This window comes from Silurus meridionalis, chromosome 9, assembly GCF_014805685.1.
Source record: "Silurus meridionalis isolate SWU-2019-XX chromosome 9, ASM1480568v1, whole genome shotgun sequence".
Taxonomy (NCBI): Eukaryota; Metazoa; Chordata; class Actinopteri; order Siluriformes; family Siluridae; genus Silurus; species Silurus meridionalis.
In genome coordinates, this window is record NC_060892.1 from 13,139,284 (window position 1) to 13,159,380 (window position 20,097).

General features: G+C 39.0%; 1 protein-coding gene across 8 annotated transcripts in view; it reads right to left on the minus strand.

Moving 5' to 3' along the window:
* Positions 1-20,097, minus strand: part of neo1a (neogenin 1a) — a 113,628-nt gene that overhangs the window by 2,861 nt on the left and 90,670 nt on the right. The window contains exons 8-29 of one of the 8 annotated variants that reach the window (XM_046857499.1): positions 19,418-19,670; positions 19,101-19,255; positions 16,519-16,667; positions 16,240-16,378; positions 14,360-14,409; positions 13,160-13,304; positions 11,215-11,325; positions 10,928-11,122; positions 10,442-10,537; positions 6,909-7,141; positions 6,525-6,663; positions 6,238-6,345; positions 5,948-6,142; positions 5,200-5,232; positions 4,824-4,880; positions 4,131-4,266; positions 3,763-3,998; positions 3,338-3,430; positions 2,915-3,073; positions 1,971-2,222; positions 1,036-1,157; positions 8-161 (exon numbers count right to left, since the gene is read on the minus strand). In XM_046857499.1, the coding sequence (XP_046713455.1) occupies positions 138-161; positions 1,036-1,157; positions 1,971-2,222; positions 2,915-3,073; positions 3,338-3,430; positions 3,763-3,998; positions 4,131-4,266; positions 4,824-4,880; positions 5,200-5,232; positions 5,948-6,142; positions 6,238-6,345; positions 6,525-6,663; positions 6,909-7,141; positions 10,442-10,537; positions 10,928-11,122; positions 11,215-11,325; positions 13,160-13,304; positions 14,360-14,409; positions 16,240-16,378; positions 16,519-16,667; positions 19,101-19,255; positions 19,418-19,670 (3,080 nt within the window). In that variant the 3' untranslated portion in view covers positions 8-137. Of the gene's footprint in view, positions 1-7; positions 162-1,035; positions 1,158-1,970; positions 2,223-2,914; positions 3,074-3,337; positions 3,431-3,762; positions 3,999-4,130; positions 4,267-4,823; positions 4,881-5,199; positions 5,233-5,947; positions 6,143-6,237; positions 6,346-6,524; positions 6,664-6,908; positions 7,142-10,441; positions 10,538-10,927; positions 11,123-11,214; positions 11,326-13,159; positions 13,305-14,359; positions 14,410-16,239; positions 16,379-16,518; positions 16,668-19,100; positions 19,256-19,417; positions 19,671-20,097 lie in introns of those variants that run through there. The other 7 variants (XM_046857498.1, XM_046857493.1, XM_046857492.1 and 4 more) reach the window with 7 other exon arrangements.

A 20,097-nucleotide genomic window follows, 5' to 3' on the forward strand; every position in this document is an offset into this window, starting at 1 on the left:
AGAAAGAGGGAGAGGGTTAATGCAGGAGGGAGGGAGGGAGGGTAAGAGAACAAGCTTTCAGAAGGTTAAGTTTTGTTGTTGGGGTGGGGGCTGGGGAAGCTCAGGAATGGAATGGAATTTTGGGTCAACTTTACGAGTTATAAAGGTGACAGGCAATGGAGCTGTAAGAAAAGAAGCATCACCCAAAGATGCGAAACGATGACAGGCACAAGCATTCGCAAACATAACAGGATTTGGTTTTTGTCATTGATGCGGGACCAACAGGGGCAACGGAACAGGTTTCAAATAACACAATAAGATGCAAAAATGTCCATTTAACAAGCAGCCAGAAAACAAATAAATGAATTGTTAAAAGAGAGGGCAGAGAGCAGAGATGTGAGGGAGAGAGAGTATCAGATTAAAATTCCATTTCAAATGCAAAACAATTCCATTTTACAGCAAAGTGCAAACGTTTTGATAAAAAGTAAACTTTTGCCTAATTTCAGAAATAAAACGACTGTCCTTTAATAAATGTTAATTTATTATTTAATTAAAATTATCATTTTATTTATAAATCATCCACTCACAGTAAACACATTTTAATCCAATTATTATCAGTCTTCGATTATGTGTTAAGTCCACTATGCAAGTCTCTATAATTGAAGTATTACTATAGAAACAATAACATGTTCAACCTCTTTGGACATGCAAGAATTCCAGTGTTGTGATGGTCAAAAATCCATCATGAACTCCTCCAGTCTCAAACATGTCTGTCCTAACTCGTCTTGAATTGGATTAGGACTGAAGCAACCTAGATGTCAATGGTGTACACTTTCAAGACCAAAGCGTGTCACTGTCCCAATACTTATTTATCTTACGAATCCATATCAGGTCTTAAGACCAACATGATGCTCTTTTAAAAAAAAATAAATAATAATGTTGTTGCAGGTTATTGAATGGGGAGGATGCAAACGTTTGCACTCAACTTCATTTATGGATTTGAACACACTTTCTGATAATGTTTAGAGAGTGTATGAGACAGGCTGGGATACTTACGCTCTCGCATTCCTCCAGCATTCTGCTGTCTTGTATGTCTGGGGCGTTCGGCACGATTACTGGCATTGGGGTCCTTGTCCTACTCAGCGTCCCGATGGAGGCAGTCTTGACCGAGTGAGGACCTGAAAACATCACCACACGTGTTTAGGTGAAGCTTTTGAACCATTACAGTACAAAGGCAACCCAATAATTTTGCCTTTTTTAAATGCTATTAGTTAATTGGGGCTGCCAGATATGCACCAAAATCATTCTAAGATTGTGACTATAATTTAAAAAATGAATAATGTATTACTGCATACATTGTTGATTTGATCCAAAACTCTGTGCATTGTTCTATTCTTAGTGATTTATATTGAAACCTGTAAAAACTTGAGTTCACTGAGCTCATGCATGACGCTCCCTAAAAGTTTTTTTCACACTCCAGTCTCCAATCTGGCATGTTCACTTGTTTGGTGCAAACATTTTTCTATGCAATAATAATTTTATTACATTTGAAATGCAGGCAGTGTAATGAATCTGGTGTCATCAGATAGATGTAACAATGTCATTGATATTCATGTGCTAGTTAATAAAGATAAACAAATATTCATGGCATCAGTTCATGCTGTGTGTTAATTTAATAGAATGCAGTTAATAAATTAGAGTTTGACTGAGGTGTGACTATTTAAATTTAGTCAGTGTGCAGGGTTGCCAGGTCTCAGCAAAATGTATAGCCTGGGAATTGCTAAAGGGAGACGTACTTCTTTACATCTTGCACTGTGGTGTGCAATTTTAATGTTTTTATTATTTTGTCTCTTTGTACTACACAAAAAAATATACAACTGCATGCTATCAAGTTAACTGAAATTAAACTAGGTGCCTTTTATGCCATGCCTGCTCACAACTGGCCAAACTGACCGACATTCAGCATCACTGGCTCGAACAAACACTCGTACCCGTCTGAGAGAGCAGGGGTGTGCTGGGCAGAGCAACTCCCTCGTAGGCGGCGCCATGGGCAGGCACGGAGGGCACAGCGAAGCTCTTGAGAGGGTGTGAGGGGCGCACGTGTGCAGTTGGAGGGTTGTAGTTGGGCTCATCCTCGGCAGCCGAGCTGTGATAGCTGATGTCGGTCTCTGAGTGATCGATGGAGCAGGAGAGCTGGGCTGAAGCAGGCAGTAGGTCTGTAGTGGGAGTGTTTCTCACTGACTCTGTAATCATAGCCACAGTCACCTCACACTACACTCACATTCCTGATACATACTTCTGCTAGGCAAGATTTCTGCTGTTATTTATGTGTGACGCATGTCATGGATGCTATTTGAAGAAAATGTGATCATGGAATGGAGCAGGAGATTTTAAGAAAGCATTATATATTAAATGGTCTGGAAAAATCACCTTAATGCAGTTATAGTGTAAATCAATGCAGATAAAAATCTAAAGCAGTACATTTCTAACCAAAGTTGTGCAAGCAAACATTGCTTTTCTATATGAGATAAAACTTTGTCCAACACATTTCCCTTAACCAATGCTGGTGCATCTACTGACACGAAAACATAACATATTAAACATTTTGTACAATATTTTTAATTTTAACACTATTTAACTGCTTCGTTTGTTTGCTAATGTTATTTTAAAATGACCACAATATGTTTAGTGTCTCAGAATACTGTATTGTGATATAATTGATCATATCAGTATTATATAGTCATATTGCCCTAGAAAGCAGTGCGTCTCTGCCATTTTACTTTTGTACTATTTTTCTCTCCATGTAGCTGCATTGAGACCTGCTGTAAGGATCTGATAAAGACTTTATTTTCTAAACTCAATCAAAGGCACTAGAATGTGAGAAAAGAAGGCACAAGCTGGATGTCTTTTTTACAGTCTGGGGCTGCTGGCTCACCTGGTGACTCGGCCCTGTCTAGATATGAGATGGAAGAGGTGAGGGCCCGCGGGCTGCTTGAGTGTTGCAGATAGTTGTGGTTCGGGGAGGCCAGGCTGCCAAGGTGATAATGGTGGTGATGGTTATCAAGCGAATGGATGGGGTGAGCACTAATCACGGCTGCGGATGGACACAAATAACACAAAGGCCATGTTTTTACATTGAAACGTACACAAAGCACATGGGGGAGTACTGTTTATACTAAATGATACACAGAGCATGCAAACAGAACCACACTGACCAAAAAGAGACATTTTAGCTTGTGCAAAAAGAAGATTTTTAAACCAAGCCTGAAGAGGATTCTACATAATTAAATAGCCCTTTAAAGGATAGTGTGCTTAAAAAAGGGGGTCCCAAAATTTTGGGAGGACCAGGAGCACTTACGCTGAGGGGGCTGAGCATCAAAGGGCATCATCATTTTAGGCCTCATTCCACGCCGACCTGCCAGTGTAGACATGCTGTCCTCTGACTCATGGCCTGCAAACCAGAGAGTGACCAAGCCTTTGAGAGAGCGAGCCAGGCTTGTCCAGGCATCACCACAGCCTGTTTGCTAATTTCCCAGAGTTACAAAGCAGTTTCTCCACTAGGGGGCACTAAAACCATCTACAAAACACTTAAAAAATAGGTTCTAAACTGACTTTTTTTTGGACCTTTTTTGCAAGGGGGGGCTAAATAAAAAATAAAAATAATGGCAAAACCAAAAAAATATATTAAGCACATTTAGGCAGGTTTTCAGAAAAAGAAAACCAAAATGGTAGAAGCAGTGAATGAAGCAGTAGCACATGGTCGGAGATGAAGGAAGATCCTACCACGGTATGAATTCCGTCTTTGGAGAATCTGGTCCATGGTGCCATCTACAGGAGTGATGTCTTGAGAGGAACGTGGAATTGGTGTGTCCGTCATGACCGGATTGGGCTCAGGTGACTTATCGATGGGTTTGAGTTCTAAGCGCTCATGGTGGATCCAAAGATCAGGTGGCTTGAGGTCTTTAGAGTTGCCTTTATACTTGTGCGAGCCATTGTTGGACTTGCAGGCTGCCCGTTTCCTGAAGAACATAATCACATGTTTAGGAAAAAAGGGCAAAAACATGCCTCCTGCAGAATGGACTGTGAAGGACCTGCATACTCCCTTTACGCAACCTTTGCGGATCACCATGACTTTAAAGTCTTGTACTTACTTTTTCTGCTGGGATGTGGAGCGACGAGAGCACAGTAGGGCTCCCACAACTAACACAATGATGATGAAACCTCCCACGGACACAATGATGACAATCACCAGGATGTGGTTCTCGCTGCCAGGCATCCCTGATTTCCCTTAAAGACATTGCAATAACTGCTGTTAGCATAGAGACTTTATACATATACCATATACATGTGCACAAAAAAGAAAGCAAAAAGCAAACTTTTTTTCATGAGATATGGATTCAGTCCACTCTGAAGTGATCATAATTGCTTTACTGCTGCTGCTTTACAACAGTAAGAGTCATTGGGAGTGAAATTTGGCGTCTCTAAAAACGTTAGTAGGTTAATCAACCTGTTCAAAAGGTGTTTAAATTTTGACTTAATAACGTAAACTATGTAATTAGATTTTTTTTTTTTTTTTATTTAAGATTTCCTCATCCAAGCATAGAAATACACAAGCTACACACCGAGTTAGAAATAAAACATGGACCCTACACCTTTATACCACCACAACCTACACTGTCTGTTATATTTTGGATATATTTTTGGATCTGAACCGGGGTCAGGAACCTGTGCCTTAGAAACTCCACTGGCTACCTTTAGTGTATTCCATGTTATAACCTTGCACAGGACAATCACTTCCTAATGAACATATATCTCAGAATAAAAAGGAAATAAAGAGACTTTACCAATACCAGGGTCTAGTGTAGCAGCTTTTCCACCAGGTTTTCCCGGTATTCCAGAAGCTGAAAGAAAAGCAGAGAAAAACAGGTGAGAAGTTTCCATTCGTGATTTTTTTTTCCTCAATCTCCACAACTAATTCTCTTACCAACGTCTCAAACATCAGTTTTTACAAGCAGCCAAAAAAAAAAAGTTCTAAATCCTTACCAAGCTATTTTCATGTGTTACTTGTGAAAAAAAACAGTGAAGGAAAACTTTAAGGGTAATTAGGTGAGCTAATCATCCAGTGTCTACATAAGCAGCAGCACCTAAATCTATGACTCGAAGCTCACGAGAGCTGAAGCAGCAAGCGTTCGGAAAGATAAGGAAGGAAAGAGCAATTACCTTGGTCATTAGCCATTTTGTCAGACGATTCAGCTAGCAGGCCAGAGTAGAGAGAACACAGAGCAGAAAGGTTAGAGGGAGTGCCGTGAAACAAGAGACGAGCGGGCCGTGTGTGCACGAGTTCACACAGAGGAAGACAGAAAAGGAAAGAGAAGGAGGAAAACTGCTGTCAGAAAAGCAATTGTTTGTTTGATTAGTTCATCAGGCATGCATACTTTTCTAAACCAAAACTAAAGAAATTAAAGTTTTACTAGGTTTTTTACAGGGCAGAATTAAACTTGCCACAATGCAAAAACGTTTTCAAATTATAGTAGTTAGTTGTATAAGAATTTGAAGTGATTCGGTTCTGTTTTATTTTACATTCCAACCCATGGAATTTTATATGTAAAAATTTTAAATGAAAAAATTGATATACATGTTTATACATTGGCAAATATTTCATACTTGTAGCTTATGTACCAAAATCCAAAGTGTTGCTTTCAGATGTATCCTGTATCACCTTATCAAGAGATGCGAAAGCCTACAATTTAACACCCGTGTACATATGAAATGTTTTCAAAAAATGAAATGATTTATGTCTTTAATATGTACAATATTTATCCTTATTTCTATTAAACAGTTTAATTCATTGTTCTACTTTGCTAAAGAATTCCGTTAATATTTAACACAAATACATTATACATTCCTGTACAATGGCGTGTTAATACAATATGCACATTTAAAAAGACATTCTTACTAACAGTTGTACCTTTAAGAGTGCGGAACTGGACTGCGTCTGACATGGGCCCCATGCCCTTGGAGTTGCGAGCCTGGATTTTAAAGTAGTATGTTGTGTCAAGAGTCAGCTCCTGAATCTGATGGGTGAGTCGGTTCCCCACCACTGGCTCAATCACCCAGTCATGTACCTCAGCATTGACGTCAGTGCTATAGTATATAATGTAGCCTGGGACAAAACATTTATTTATTTATTTATTTTTTACAATTTACACAAAATTCTTGCATGAAAATACAGTTTTTATATTGTTTAGGTTTTTGCACCTGTAATTTTGCCATTTGCTTCGGAAGGAGGCTGCCAGTTGACAATGATGGTGCGTGGGCGACCCTCCTTACTAACCACAGTCACGTCTTTTGGAGCAGAACTGGGCGCTGAGAAAAACATTATTATAATTATAAATAACATATGATAGAGAATTAGTAATGAGTGGGATTAAAAGGAATTGAACAGTGTTCCAATTCATGTTAATATCCAGTGCTAATGGAGGCATGTACACAGATTATACAAGTGGTGATTGGATAAAACATGTATATGCATCTGACTGGCTTACTCGCTTCTAACGTTGTCCCATGAGCTGTCATACTCCATGTGCTAGATTTCCTGCCTTTAGTGACCATGACAGAGAACTCGTACAGAGTGTTCGGCTTCAGACCAGTCACCACGTGATTCAGGTTAGTAGTGTTGGCCGTCTAAAAAAAAAAAAAAAAAAAAAAAAAAAAAAAATATATATATATATTATCTAATATGCCAGGATGGAAAAACAATTCTGCAACTTTTCATTTAATCTAAATAAAAGCAAATACCGAGTCATATTCCAGGTCGAAAAATAAAACTAAACTTCATAACAAATTAAAAATATATCCAAGATTTTAAATTGGTCAGTTTTGGTCAAGGATATTTCATTTATGTTCATAGATGTTTAGATGAACTGTACCTTAAACTTGGTATTTGCTGGTATGTTGGTCTTCCAGCGCACTGTGTAGTATCGTGCGTCTGTGATTTTCTGATTCTTGGCCAGCGAGTTGTCAGCCCATGTGACTTTAATGGTGTCGTGGCTCAAAACCGAAGCTTGAACGCCCACAGGAGGCATCATGGGAATGGGGTCTGGTACTGGAGTGTATGGAGGATGGAAAAGTTCGTACAAATCAACATCAGGGTCTATGGGGTCTGCAAGCCGTTAACACAATGTTGAATGGCAAAAAAAATATTGGGAGGGGGGAAAAAAAAAAAAAAAGGAAACCAAGATTGGGGTAAATAAAGGGGCAGAAATGTGTTAATGAGTTAAATGGGGATGCAGGGAGCAACATGGATGCAGGATTGGGAGGGAGAAAGAGAAAGAACATTCTATTAGAACAGGATATCAGGAAAGACTGTTACAAATCATAAGAGTACATCTATTTCTACACGACCAAGGACTGGTCTGTTGGGGAGAAAAGCTTAGTTTACTATCAAGCTATATTAATAAAAGTAGCAAGAGAACCAGTAGCAAGAGAAGTGTGTATGAGGAAATACAGTGCTGGAAACATTCAATAATGCCACATTAATTTCTGAAAACTGTAATGTCCTCCTAAACTATGAAAACACTAGCCTTGTCCAGCTCAAGGTTTTACTTTATTGTGCTACTGCATAATGAAGAACCTGTACTATGGAGGGAAACAGTTCTTTTTGCTAGGTCACAGTCACAGAGGGTCAAACATGCAGCTGGACAATACTTTGCTGTTTAAAATCGAATGCTAATACTGTATATAATTTTCACATTAAAACATACTTTAAAACACCTTTTTCCCAAAGCACTAATGCCAAAAATGACCTGAATTAGTGGGGAGAGAATTAATAATTGCGGAAAAACAGGAACAAGTCTCTGGCTCTCACTGATAGCACAAACCTGCTCAGACATTAAAAAAAAAGTGGAGCTGCTTTATACAGTTCTGCAGTAATGGAGCATACTACTTATATATACACACAACTTACTATATGGAGCTTGCCATGTTAGCAGGGGGCAGCAACCTGGCAATTTTTATGCCTACCCCAGATGATGTCATTTTAAACTACAATCAATCTCTGATGAAAGCCAAAAACTTATATCACTACATATCACTACCATTGGAGAGATCAGCTAGCCAGCTGACAAGTGGCTAATGTACAGGTTTCATTAACTTTATGAATGTCTTGTCTTGACACAGTCTTGATTTTAAATTAAAATAATAAATCAGTGTTCTACTGGTTTCAGAATTCTGACCCAAACAATGTATGCAGCCAAAATCAGTTATACAATAGATCCTAGCCAGCCTGTTAAACACACTTCTTTTTTTTTAATTCATGAGTACTTTAAAATGAAAAGATCGTATCTAATTCATTCAACTCATGTCTGATTCATTTAACAAGTTTCGTTAAATCTAGGTCAGCATTCTATACACTGCTTCATAAATTCGAAATATCTCCACACTCTAAATCATGAAGAGAAATCATATCTGATAAGAGAGACTGTGAAAGTGGGAGCAGCGGGTGGTCCTGGAAGCGTTGTGTTTAAAAAAACAACAAAAAAAGACATGACTAAGCCCCAACACAGCATGGCATGCTGGGAAAGAAGAGCAGTGTAACAAGGAGCAAAAATTGTAGGAGTCTTCATAATCTCAGCCATCCAGTCTGTTTTCCGGTCTTATTCCAGGTCTGAATGTTTGTGACAAATCTGCCATTTACATATTTAGCACAAGGATGTACAGTATTCAGACATAGTGCTCTGAGGTAAAAAAAACAAAAACAAAAACAAAACACAAAAAAACAAAAAAAAAAAACCCACAAAAAAAACTTGTATGTTAAATTGAAATATTTTCTGCTGTCCCTAAACACAGTCTAGACCCTGCTGATAGGGGGAAAAAAGAATCTATCAGACCCACATAATATAAAAACAGAAACACTGACTCTACAGAACAACAGCTACATGTTCTCCGACATATTTTATTCACAAAGCTTATCACTATCATGAATAATCAACAGAGTTATGACTAGCTTGCATATTAGATTAGTAAGTGTTTAATCAAAGCTCTGCCTCACACACGCACACATTCTCTCTTTTATTACAATGAGCTGCTTAAAGCCGTCCCTCAAGTGCTAATGGTTTGGTTCGAAGCTTATAATCTCAGGATTGGCAAGAAGCAGAAGTATTAAAAGAATTACAATTTAGCTGGCATTCAGAATTCATTATTTTACTGCGTTTTGATGAGAGGCCAGTGATAGTAATGCCTTTTTTTTTAAATAAGAAATCTGTATCTTATGAGACTGGAATAAGGACTTGTCTATGGGCTAAGGAAATAAATGGGAAACACTTAAAGTCTATGCACAGCTGTTAAACAAACATTCATTTTTAACATGCATTAAAAAATTACATTTTATTGCATTGTTTATTTTATTGAACAAATAAAATATAAATGAAGCAGAAGTGGGCATTTGTTTTAACTACCAGTAGCTCGAATTGCTCACTAAACATCGACTTCAGGTTTTTGCCTCATGGTCCATGGACTCCACAAAACTTTCAGGATAGTGTTAAACAGAACTACAGTGATTAGGAACAATACTACTATTCTTTATCTGCATCTTCCTCCTACATTTACAGTTACATTTAAAGCATTCTGGCAGAGCTCTATGCAGAGCGTCCGCCAATTTTCTTGTTTATACAACTGAGCACTTGAGGGTTAAGGGCCCTGCTCAAGTACGCAGCAGCGGTAGCTTGGCGGTGCTCGGATTTGAACCTTCCAATCAACAATGGAACCTTCCAATCAATCGGTCAACTACCACTTCCACTAGATGTTAATACTTGTTCTTAATGATCCTAAAGTGTTTCTATAAATAACAGCAGTTTTATCGTGAGTCTGTTTAAAACTTTGCTTTGTTGATCTTTTCTAAAAGAATTGGGCAATATTTGCCTCTCTTTTTCTCTCTTTTTTTTCTCTTTTTTTGTTAACCCCTAATAGTTTCACCAATTTCTTCTTCGTTAACTAATCATCCTTGCATTTACTTTTCCACTTCGGGGTTACCTTTCTTTTCCTTTTCTTCCACTCATCATGCTTACATTTGCTTTCTATCTTCCTCGTTTTGATTTGTTCCCCTCATCTTTCATTTGTATTTCACTTCTTGTATGTGTCAGGAGTCGTTATTCTTTTTCTGTCTCATTTCAGCCCCATATTGTTCGATGGTTGTAGTTTTACATTTGTATTATAAAATAGTGTTTGTGCAGGTTCTGTTTTTAGACAGAACAACTGAAAAGACAGCATCTTCATTTTGCTTTGTAGGTAATCACATGAAAAATGTATAGCCACAAATCAACAACAAACAGTAACACACAGAACACATCCAGCTTCACTGACTACAAAAATCTCATGCTCAGTCTATAAGCACAAGGAGTGGATTTGTGTGTGTTTACGACTACATTTACAATGTGAATAAGAGTGATCGTGCTGGTGGGTCTACCTGTCTGGGGTCGTGTGAGGGCACTCTCGTACACCGGGATGCCCTCACCCACGTTGTTGTAAGCCTTCAGTGTGATCACGTAGATAGAGCTAGGATCTGGGGAACACAGAGAGAGGAATCATTTAGCTAATCAAGCCGGTTCCTCAGGGACCCTTGCTCATATTCATCACTGGAGCGGGGGTGCATATTTAAACACCATTATTGATTCCCTTTCTCATGTAATTAGGGAAATTATGAGAGCTTCAATTATGCACATTTTCTTTTTGATTTTTTTTTTTTATCCCCCTGTAAATTGAATTACAGCCAGGCACAGCAATGGGTACTGGGAGATCTCCCATTTCCAAGTATCCATCCCACATTTCCCTCTTTAAGCATAAATTATGTTTACTGTAACACATTTACAGATGTAATTAGTCACTTAGTAAATAATGTTGGTGAGAGAAATAGGCAGAATAAAAACAATAATAATTCATAGGAGGTTCTCACCAAGGTTCTCAATGTTGTAATATCTTTGTTTGTAATCGACTTTAATCATTTGGCTATGAGGGTTTCCGATTCCATAGCCGATGATGTAACCTCTAACCACAATGTCCTGGTTCTCTGGAGGGGACCAGCTCACCACGATGCTGTTCACCAGTGGCCGGACATGTAAGGAACCAGGCACATCGGGAACCCGGGACTCTAAATATCACACATGAAGCATTGACGTTAATAAAAGAAACAGTGAGTTTGTGGTTGAAAGAGTATAGCGTGAGTGTAGTTACAGTTTTTACCATCCAAATCGCTCTCGAAGGTCTCAGCAGTGGCCCAGTCTGTCGCAGGGCCCGAGCCATTTACAGTTATGGCTGACACACGTACTGAGTATTCTGTGCCACGCTGCAACCCTGAAAAGCACAAATAGCATCTCTTATAGTGTCTGAGCTGAAGATACAGCTGTAAATCAAAGCTTGGAAACAAAAGCACAGACTTGTCTTTTAGAGCCTTTATAGAGAGCAGTGGGAAAAAAAAACCTTCATGTGTATTTGTCTAAGGGCTTAGACAAATGAGACAAGGATTCTTATTCCTGAAATAATTTAGGGTTTAATCCTCTGGGTAAAAACAACTAAAAATCACCTCCATACTTCACCTGGGTATTTCTCCTGGAATATTAACCTAGTCGAGTTCAATACCGCTAAGAGCGTCTTGATATTCTCAACAGACACAATTTATCAGGTTATTTTGTTGCATAGATGTTTTTATAGTCAGCACTGGATTAACATTGCACAGATTTCTGTAACACTGATGTTCACATATTCATAAATAGATGCTAAGTGCCAAAATACCTGTGAATTAACAAGCATCAGTTCACAACCGAGGACACTGACAACTAAAAGTCTATTAAAAGCAAAACGTACAAATAATTACTTAAACCAGACAGGATGGAAGAAGGAAGGAGCGTGCTAAATCTTACAGTAAATCACTCATTGCAGCTCACTGAAACTAAACACTTTCTCCTTTTAAGGGCTTTATTGCTTTTGTCGAAACTGATTGCTTAGGCTTACTTGTGAAAGTATGGAACTTGTGTCAATTATACAATCGAGGATCGCATTTGTGTCTCATTGTAAGTAAATGAAAACCTGAATGTAAATGAAACTCCTAGGCCTTCATAGAATACAATATAATATTTTTTTTTTTTATGCAAATGCTCCTGAGGAATTTACAAATACATTTGTTCTTAAACGAATTAATAAATAAAACCCAAAGACCCTTGAAAATATTTTTATAAATCTAATCCGCATCTGCTGCAGTGTTGCACGAAACAACATCTTTTAAATTGAGTTCTATTGCAAACACACATCAAAACAACAATGCAACCTGGAAAAACGCTGCAGCTCTCTATAATCTGAGAAATGTCTAAAAATATCAGCAATCTGGTTTGTGCTTCGGGTCTCTTTTGGAATTCAAAGGCACAGCGGTTGCACACTGTCTTTAAATAATACGTAGTGCTTGTAATTGCTTTAAAATGCTAATAAGCTTCTGCTTTGCCGTTTGAACACTAAATGCCGAAGAGCCATCGCACTCCCCGGAGCACTTCCGGCAGCCACTGATGGGGAGTGTCGTGCTGTGCTCCTCTGAGGCTCAATGTCTCGCTGCGATGCCTTTGAACTAACAAGCATCCCCATCATCTAGGCCTCAATGCAACCAGGAATGCACGCTAACTGTAGATTCTGTTTGTTGCCAATTGCTGCACAGTTCATAAAAAGCTGCAAAAAACACATTTGAATTTGACGCCTCTGTGGGTTTATTTGTCAGGCACACAAAATGTCAGGGGACAGTTGTACAATAAAATGCTTGTTGTGAAGTTTAGGTACTTTACAGCTGTGCAATAAAAAAAAAAGCATACTATAAGATTGTCACAAACTTGAGCTGTGAATTACGGCCAAATTTAGTCATAGTCGTGACATTCTAAATAAAAAAAATATATAGCTTATATGGGCCTGTGGAGTTGTTTTGCTTTTTTAAATGCAAATATTCTCAATAGTTCTCCTGTAGCATCTCACATATTAGTTGAGCTACCAGGTTTGATTAGCTTCTCACAGTCGAGCTGAATCAGGCTGGAAAATATGTTCTCGCTGAGTTTGGCACACAAATAGCACCTTAGACAAACCATACCAAGGAGATAAACTCATCAGTGATCAATTCAAACAGAAGGGACACTGCATGAGTGAAAGCGTTTACCGTCTATGAGCTTGCTGAGCTGGTTTCCTGTGGTGATCTCCAAAGGTTCACTCTTTCTTGTGCCCTTCTTGTAGCGAATCTTGTAGTCGATTATCTCTCCGTTCTGAGCATCAGCTGGAGGGGGTTGCCATCGCACCATGATGCTCTGTATTTACAAAATAAAATCGCCATACATATCAATTTAACACAAGCATAAGACTACTTTGCTAAGTACAGGGGGAAGGAATTCTCACTGTATATTATACCCTGAGCCCAAACTAATATCTGAGCCAATGTGCAACAGCATGTAGTATTATTTATTCTGCATGTTTATTCCCTGAGGATTTCAATGCAAAGGGCATTGTGGGGGGAAAAGCGGAGACCTGCACATGCTGAGCCTATGAATAATATACAAAGCCAGGAGGAGCAGGCAGCAGACAGAAACGAGCTCTGAGGCTTAGTGACGGAGACAGACTGTTTCCTGCTTTGCATGCTGGGGAAATTCAAGGTAGGGAAGATGGGAAGCCCAGTGTGGGAGGAGAGTTAATTAATGGTACCTGCCCACGGCCTCGTGTTCACAGTCCGGAGGAATAAGCCAAATTAAATTTCCACTAAGCATGCAATTACCTTATTATCATTTTCTACTTGGACCAATTAACTATTTTTCCCGCTCTCCAAAACTAGCTTAAATTAATTAACTTCTAAAGAAGTGAAGGAGGAGCAGAGACCAGTGCTTTACTGGCTGTTTACGGTGAAAGAAACACTATGTTAATTCCTCACCCAATAAACAATGCAGATACATGCATCTGCGAACTAACTTCGAATAAGCAAACAGACTTCACAGCTTCCGTGTGTTCTGAAATACAAGTCGAGATATACTCCGGTTACTTGTCTGTATGCATACTGAATCTCAAACAGACTTTTAAAAGACTCGTGCGGCAAGCAGGGACTGATCCTCCGTGCACACTAAGAAAATATCAATTGTTCTCATAAACAGCTTGCACAAGGGGGAGGAGAGGAAAACAGAAGAAGAGTGATTGAGGGACTAAGGCTTTGTGACAGCTCTGTGGTTGAGCACAGACGTGCTGTTTGATGCAGTTAGGCGCACTAACAGATGAAAGCCTAAATGCAATGCGTTCTCCATTCACGCATATTTATCCTGCAAGGCCGCATTGTGCTTATGTGCCTTTTTTTTTTTTTAGATAGCAGAGACCTGTTTACCTTTGAGTTTAACACCTCCACGGTCAGGTTCTGTGGAGCTGCACCGGGAACTGGAAAGAAAACGAAAAAAGAAAGAACATTTTCAACAAACACACCGATTTGAAAATCTACAACAAGCAGCATGTTTGTGTAGCAAGCATGTGCATGAGTATGTTCAATAAATGCAGGAAGTCTCAAAAGACAAACTCTTCATGATCTTTAGAAGCTTGTAACACTAAAGGGGTGGAATAAATGGTCCACATCAGGGGTGTCAAACTCAAGGCCCACGGACCAAATCCGGCCCGACGTACAATTATATCTGGCCCGCGAGATGATTTTATATAGATCTATTATTATTATTGTTATTAATGTCTACTACAACTACAAAACCCATAATGCAACGCTTCAGCTGCTTTACCGAACGCTAGGCTACCTGGGAACATTTCAGTGTCAATCAAGTCGAGCTTCTGTTGATGTATTTAACTCTATTGTAAAGTTATTGTGAAGCCCCTCACAATGGCGAGGAGACACTGTGAATTTACTGACACTGGCGGTAAACACGTGTGTCTTATTAGTGGAGCGAATGTGGCTGTAATTAAGGAATTTAATCTAAAAAGGAACTACAAGACAAAACATCAGGAGAAGCTGAAAAACCTGAAAACAGATACAGAAAGTAGAAGAGTTAAAGAAGAATCTGACATTTCAGCAAAGTGAAGCTGGTGTGAAAACAGAGGAGAAATCAGAGCCACATGAGCCGGTTATTTACTGAGGGAGAGTTTCTGAAGAGCTGCATGATGAAGCTGTAAGACGTCTGGTGTTTGACAGGAGATATTTTTTATGGAGAGCAAAATAAGTGTGTTCAATAAATGTTTATCCTGTTCGGCCCGCGACCTCAAGTGTGCTTTGAGTTTTGGGCCCTGTGCAATTGAGTTTGACACCCCTGATCTACATGGACTGCAAAAATGGTGGTTATATAATGATAAAAATGAGGAAAGCAAATCTCTATAAATATATTACATTTCAAATGCTTAACCTCAATGTGTTTGTTTCTGTAAAGTTGTTTTTTGACAAAACGCAAACATCCAGATACGTACCTATGGTTTAAAAAAAATGCAGTGACGAGTATTTAACATACATTAAATATAAACAAAGGCAGAAATAAAACACTTTTGGACAATCTAATATACTTCAGGGTTGTAATAGCAACTCTGCATTGCACTGAACTGAATTACATTTATGGTGTATTTACATTTTTTGCATTTGGTTGACACCTTATCCAAAATAACTCTGAAGTGCTTTGATGTCTATGAACCTTGCCGATGATTATTTATCATTATTTACACCATAACCTGTTGTGTTGTTCCTTACTAGCAGTGACAGGACATAAGCCTTCATGCATAAATATTATTTGGGCCTAATGAAAAACCAGAAAGACAAGTACACTTCTTACACATTTCATTTTGGTTCATGCGGACTTCATGAGCTCATGAAGCAATGAGCTAAGAGTAAACAGGAGTGTGGGTTGTGGTTCCCCTTTTTTTTTTTTTTTTTATAATTGCATTGCTAATTTGAACTCATCATTGTTACCAATTGTAGATTTTATAATAGCACTTGTTAATAATAATGAATAAATAAATAATTAAAAATAATTAAATGAATAAATTAGCTGGCCAAGATATTCTGTATTAAGGGTAGCTCAAATACAGTAGACATTAGAAAGCTGATCTTGCATGAGTTCCACTCCCAATTCTTTAATTTTGAATGCAAAAAGTATCCATATTATGACACCAATATAACCTGGATTAAACAAGCTGCCAGTACTGGCAACTAGAATTATAGCTACATACATAAGGCTTTAGAATCACGTTTAAATTAAAAATAAATAAATAAATATTTCGTACCATCCGAGTAAGTCCGCACCATCACGTCATCTGTGGAAACCCCAGGGCCATGCTTGTTGTGGGCTACGACTCTGAAGTTGTACTCTGTGAACTTCTTCAGCGCAGTCATGGTGTATGACAGTCCACTAACCTCAATGTCCTAGAGCAGAACAAAAGAGATGTCATATATACGTCTACAGTTATCAGAGGTGGTCTACCCTCAGATTCTGTCCACTAGCTCTCCGCTCTAATGATTTAAAAGAGTGCCATTTAATGATCTTAATGTGAATGAAGAACTACCTTCTCGTCGCCCAGACTTTTCTCCATGTAGTATACTTTGTAGTTCTGGATGTCACCGTTGCCAGTCAGAGGTTTGTCCCAGCTCAGGCTGACTGAAGATGATGTCTGGACCACAGCTTGGAAGTTTGGAGCAGGCCCAGGTACTTGAACTAAAAGAGACAGAAAATAAAATGAATTGACCGATGTTTTGTACTGCAGGTGTAGATCCGCCATCTTTGTTCCAATAACAAATAGGATTAACAAATATTTAGCTTTGCAAAAAATAAAAAAATTTAATAAAATTGTTTACAAATGTTTGAATTATGAACTATAGAAGCGATTCTCATAGTACTTGTGCCAATCAATCTACATTTTTGTATTGTTTGTTGTGTTTTTTTATCAGATGTATTAAGTGTTGGCTCAGTGATTAAGATGTGGAACCTCTGATTAAAAGGTTGCAAGTTCAAATCTATGCTCCACCAAGCTGCTTCTCCTGGGCTCTTTAGCAAGTCCCTTAACAACTGCTCAGCTATATAGATAAGATCATTGTAAATCACTCTGTCGGCAAATTCTATAAATGTAAATAAAATAAGGCATTAAACCTGAATCAGAACTGAAGTGATTAACCAATCAGCTGAAACTTTAAGTTGCACTGCAGGCTGGGTTGCCTGGTTTTAATTGTTGGATATATGTTGGGTATATGTTCTTTACACATTTTACATTACAGATCCTCATCACTATTAACAGGGTAAGAGTTAGTCAATGTTCCAGCTCACTCTGACTTTATCTCTGTTTGAAGCAGCACCTGCTTTATGAAACCCTTTGAAGGCAGCGATGCATCACAACACTGGCAAGATACCAAAATATGCCAAGATGACTGGATTGAAGAAAGTACTTTTAGAGAAACATTAATGAATATCTTGTGACTACACCAGCTACTTATCCACACAAAAGAAATCAAAACATTTAATGTTTACACACAAACATGTTTATACAAAAACGCTTTCCATCGTGCAGATTATTTGATGCTCGTGGACTGTCTCCTGCATCTCAGTAAAGAGAGGATTGTGGGATATTTTGGATAGTGACAGATGGATAAATGCTGCCTTGAAAAAAAAAAAGGCAAAGTGAAGTCTCTGTAAAGTCAGCGTTCTGTACAAAGCATTAGATCTTGACAAGATTCAATGTCTTCCTGACTCTGAAGGCAGAATCGGTTATACTATAGACACTCATTTTTTAATGAATCTAGTACTTCTATATATGATGAGAAGTAGGATACACATCTATAACAATCCACTCTTTAATAGGTTAACTATGAAAAAAATACACTTAGTTCAATAGTCTGCACATTCATGAGGTTTGTCACATGTTCACTGTAAATGTGCCGTCAATGTCAGAATGTTCCAACTTGTACACGCACTTCACACAGAAATCCTGACAAAGCCCATAAAAAAAAGCATTTCCCTCAGTTCGGCACAGAAAGCGAAGTGATAGCAGTTGGCTCAATAGCTCTTGTGCTGCAGATTCGAACAGTGCCGGCCCTTTATGTGATGTTTATTAAATTGTGTTCGTTTAGCAGAGGTGGAAGAATGAAAACAGCAGTCTGCGCTGTTTAGCATCTACTCATCGCCGTCCCCAAAGCTTACAAAAGATTACAATGAAAGCCTCTGATCTCAAAGTGCGGTTTAAACATAAAGAAACGTCATGTGATTAGAGTATAAAAAATAGATGAACCAATCTGGACTTTAATAAATCCAAGCAATAAATGTTGTTATGCCTCATAAACCATAGTCAGAGATCATTACCCACTAATCTCATGATCTGTCATGTGAGAAGGTTTGTGATAAACATTATGCAATGAATCTAAACGATCGCATGACCCATTAAGTACAGTTTGATCACCAAATTTACAAGATCAAGTGAACATTTTTGTCATTTATCTCACTTATGGAGGCTCCTTCTTATAATAGTTAAACTTATTAGCGAATATAATGCCTATTTGAGCTTCCCCTTGGTGATCCCGTAGGACTTTCTGGAATACATGACAAAGATTAAGCAGTTCACTGAGTATGTCTGTGTTCGGCATGTGTGTATGAGAGCTGTGTACACACAGGGGAAGCGGCAGGCTCTGTTGGAGGTCCTGCCTCTGGAAGCAGTTCAACAGTTGAGACCTCATTCATAACATGGATTTCAGGCTGATTGGCTACCGCAGCCTCCCCAGGGTGCATGGGATCCCTCTAGCACTCATTATGAAGTGCTTATGCCAGGCTGCTCCAAGGACACACAGGGTCAGCGGCGACCCAGAAAGCAGCCTGGCTCTCTGCTGGGCTGTGCACAAGCTGATAATGTTTCAAACCATTGGGGATCAGGCTTCAGGACGTTCCCTTGCTTTCCTGGTGCATGTGTTTGTGTTTACCTGCATAATGTGATTTTTGCGAGGTTAACGAGGAGAGTGCAGGAGAAAAAAAAACAGCCTTAGACGAACACGTGATCTTAATTCCTTCTGCCACATGGGCTGAATTCCAAAAGTGCTGAAAAGATCGGTTGCTCCGAAAGAGCAAATTCTTAGTGGCATTACCTTTATTTTGAAAGCTTGTATGTACCTTCTGGTTGGGTGGCGACCTTCAGGGGGACAGAGCTCTCTCCACGGCCGTGCTTATTGTATGCCACCACTCGAAAGGAGTACTTGGTGTCTGGCTTGAGGTTCTGAATGGTGACCTGCATTTCGCCTGGCCTGCTGGTGTTTACGGTCCTCTCCCTGCAGAATGTGACAGTCAGATCAGATCGCAACATAAGCTCAATGTTGACTCACCACCTTTAACCACGTATTTATAAAAAAAAAAAAAAAAAACTCATAGCACAACAAAATAAAGACTCACATGCTCATCTGTAAGAAGACAGGTTTTAGTTTATGTCCTACCTTTTGGCACCCTCAAGGCCGTAGTAGACAGAGTAAGTGATGTCGTCACCGTGTGGCTCGAGTGGAAGGCGCCAGGTCAGCTTGATGAAGCGGGTGGAGACGAGCGAAGCCACTACATCGCGGGGAGCAGACGGCACGGGACCGGGACTGGGACCAGAGCCAGAGACGGGGTTGGAGCCGGAGCTGCCTTCTGAGCCTGGTGTTACACGGTCAGCAGTGGCACGGATCAGTGTGGGTGAGCATGTGGGGGTGGCTACATCATTGATCGGAAGCGAGTTGTGGATAAGTGAAGTGAGAATGAAGTGCAAAGTGCGGAAATTCAGGGAGCAAGAGGAAAAAGAAACAGCAAATGAAAAAGAACAGGGAGGAGGAAAAAGGCAAAGTAGGGAAAAATAAAATAAAAATAAAAAAAGGCATACATAATGGGCCTTTATAAAAAACTAATAAAAACAATGGAATTTCAGTAAAATAATCACAAAAGCAAAAGAAAAAAATGAATAAATAAGAAAGGAGAGATGGAATGCAAAGAAATTATAACGACTCAATGCCAGGAATGCACAACACCACTGATCCGAGTTCAGTTTCAGTTAAAGAACCTCGAGACCCTGAAACCTATCTCTCTTAATAACTACCACATTACAAATCTGGCATGGGTTTGGAATATGGGTTTGACATTCTTA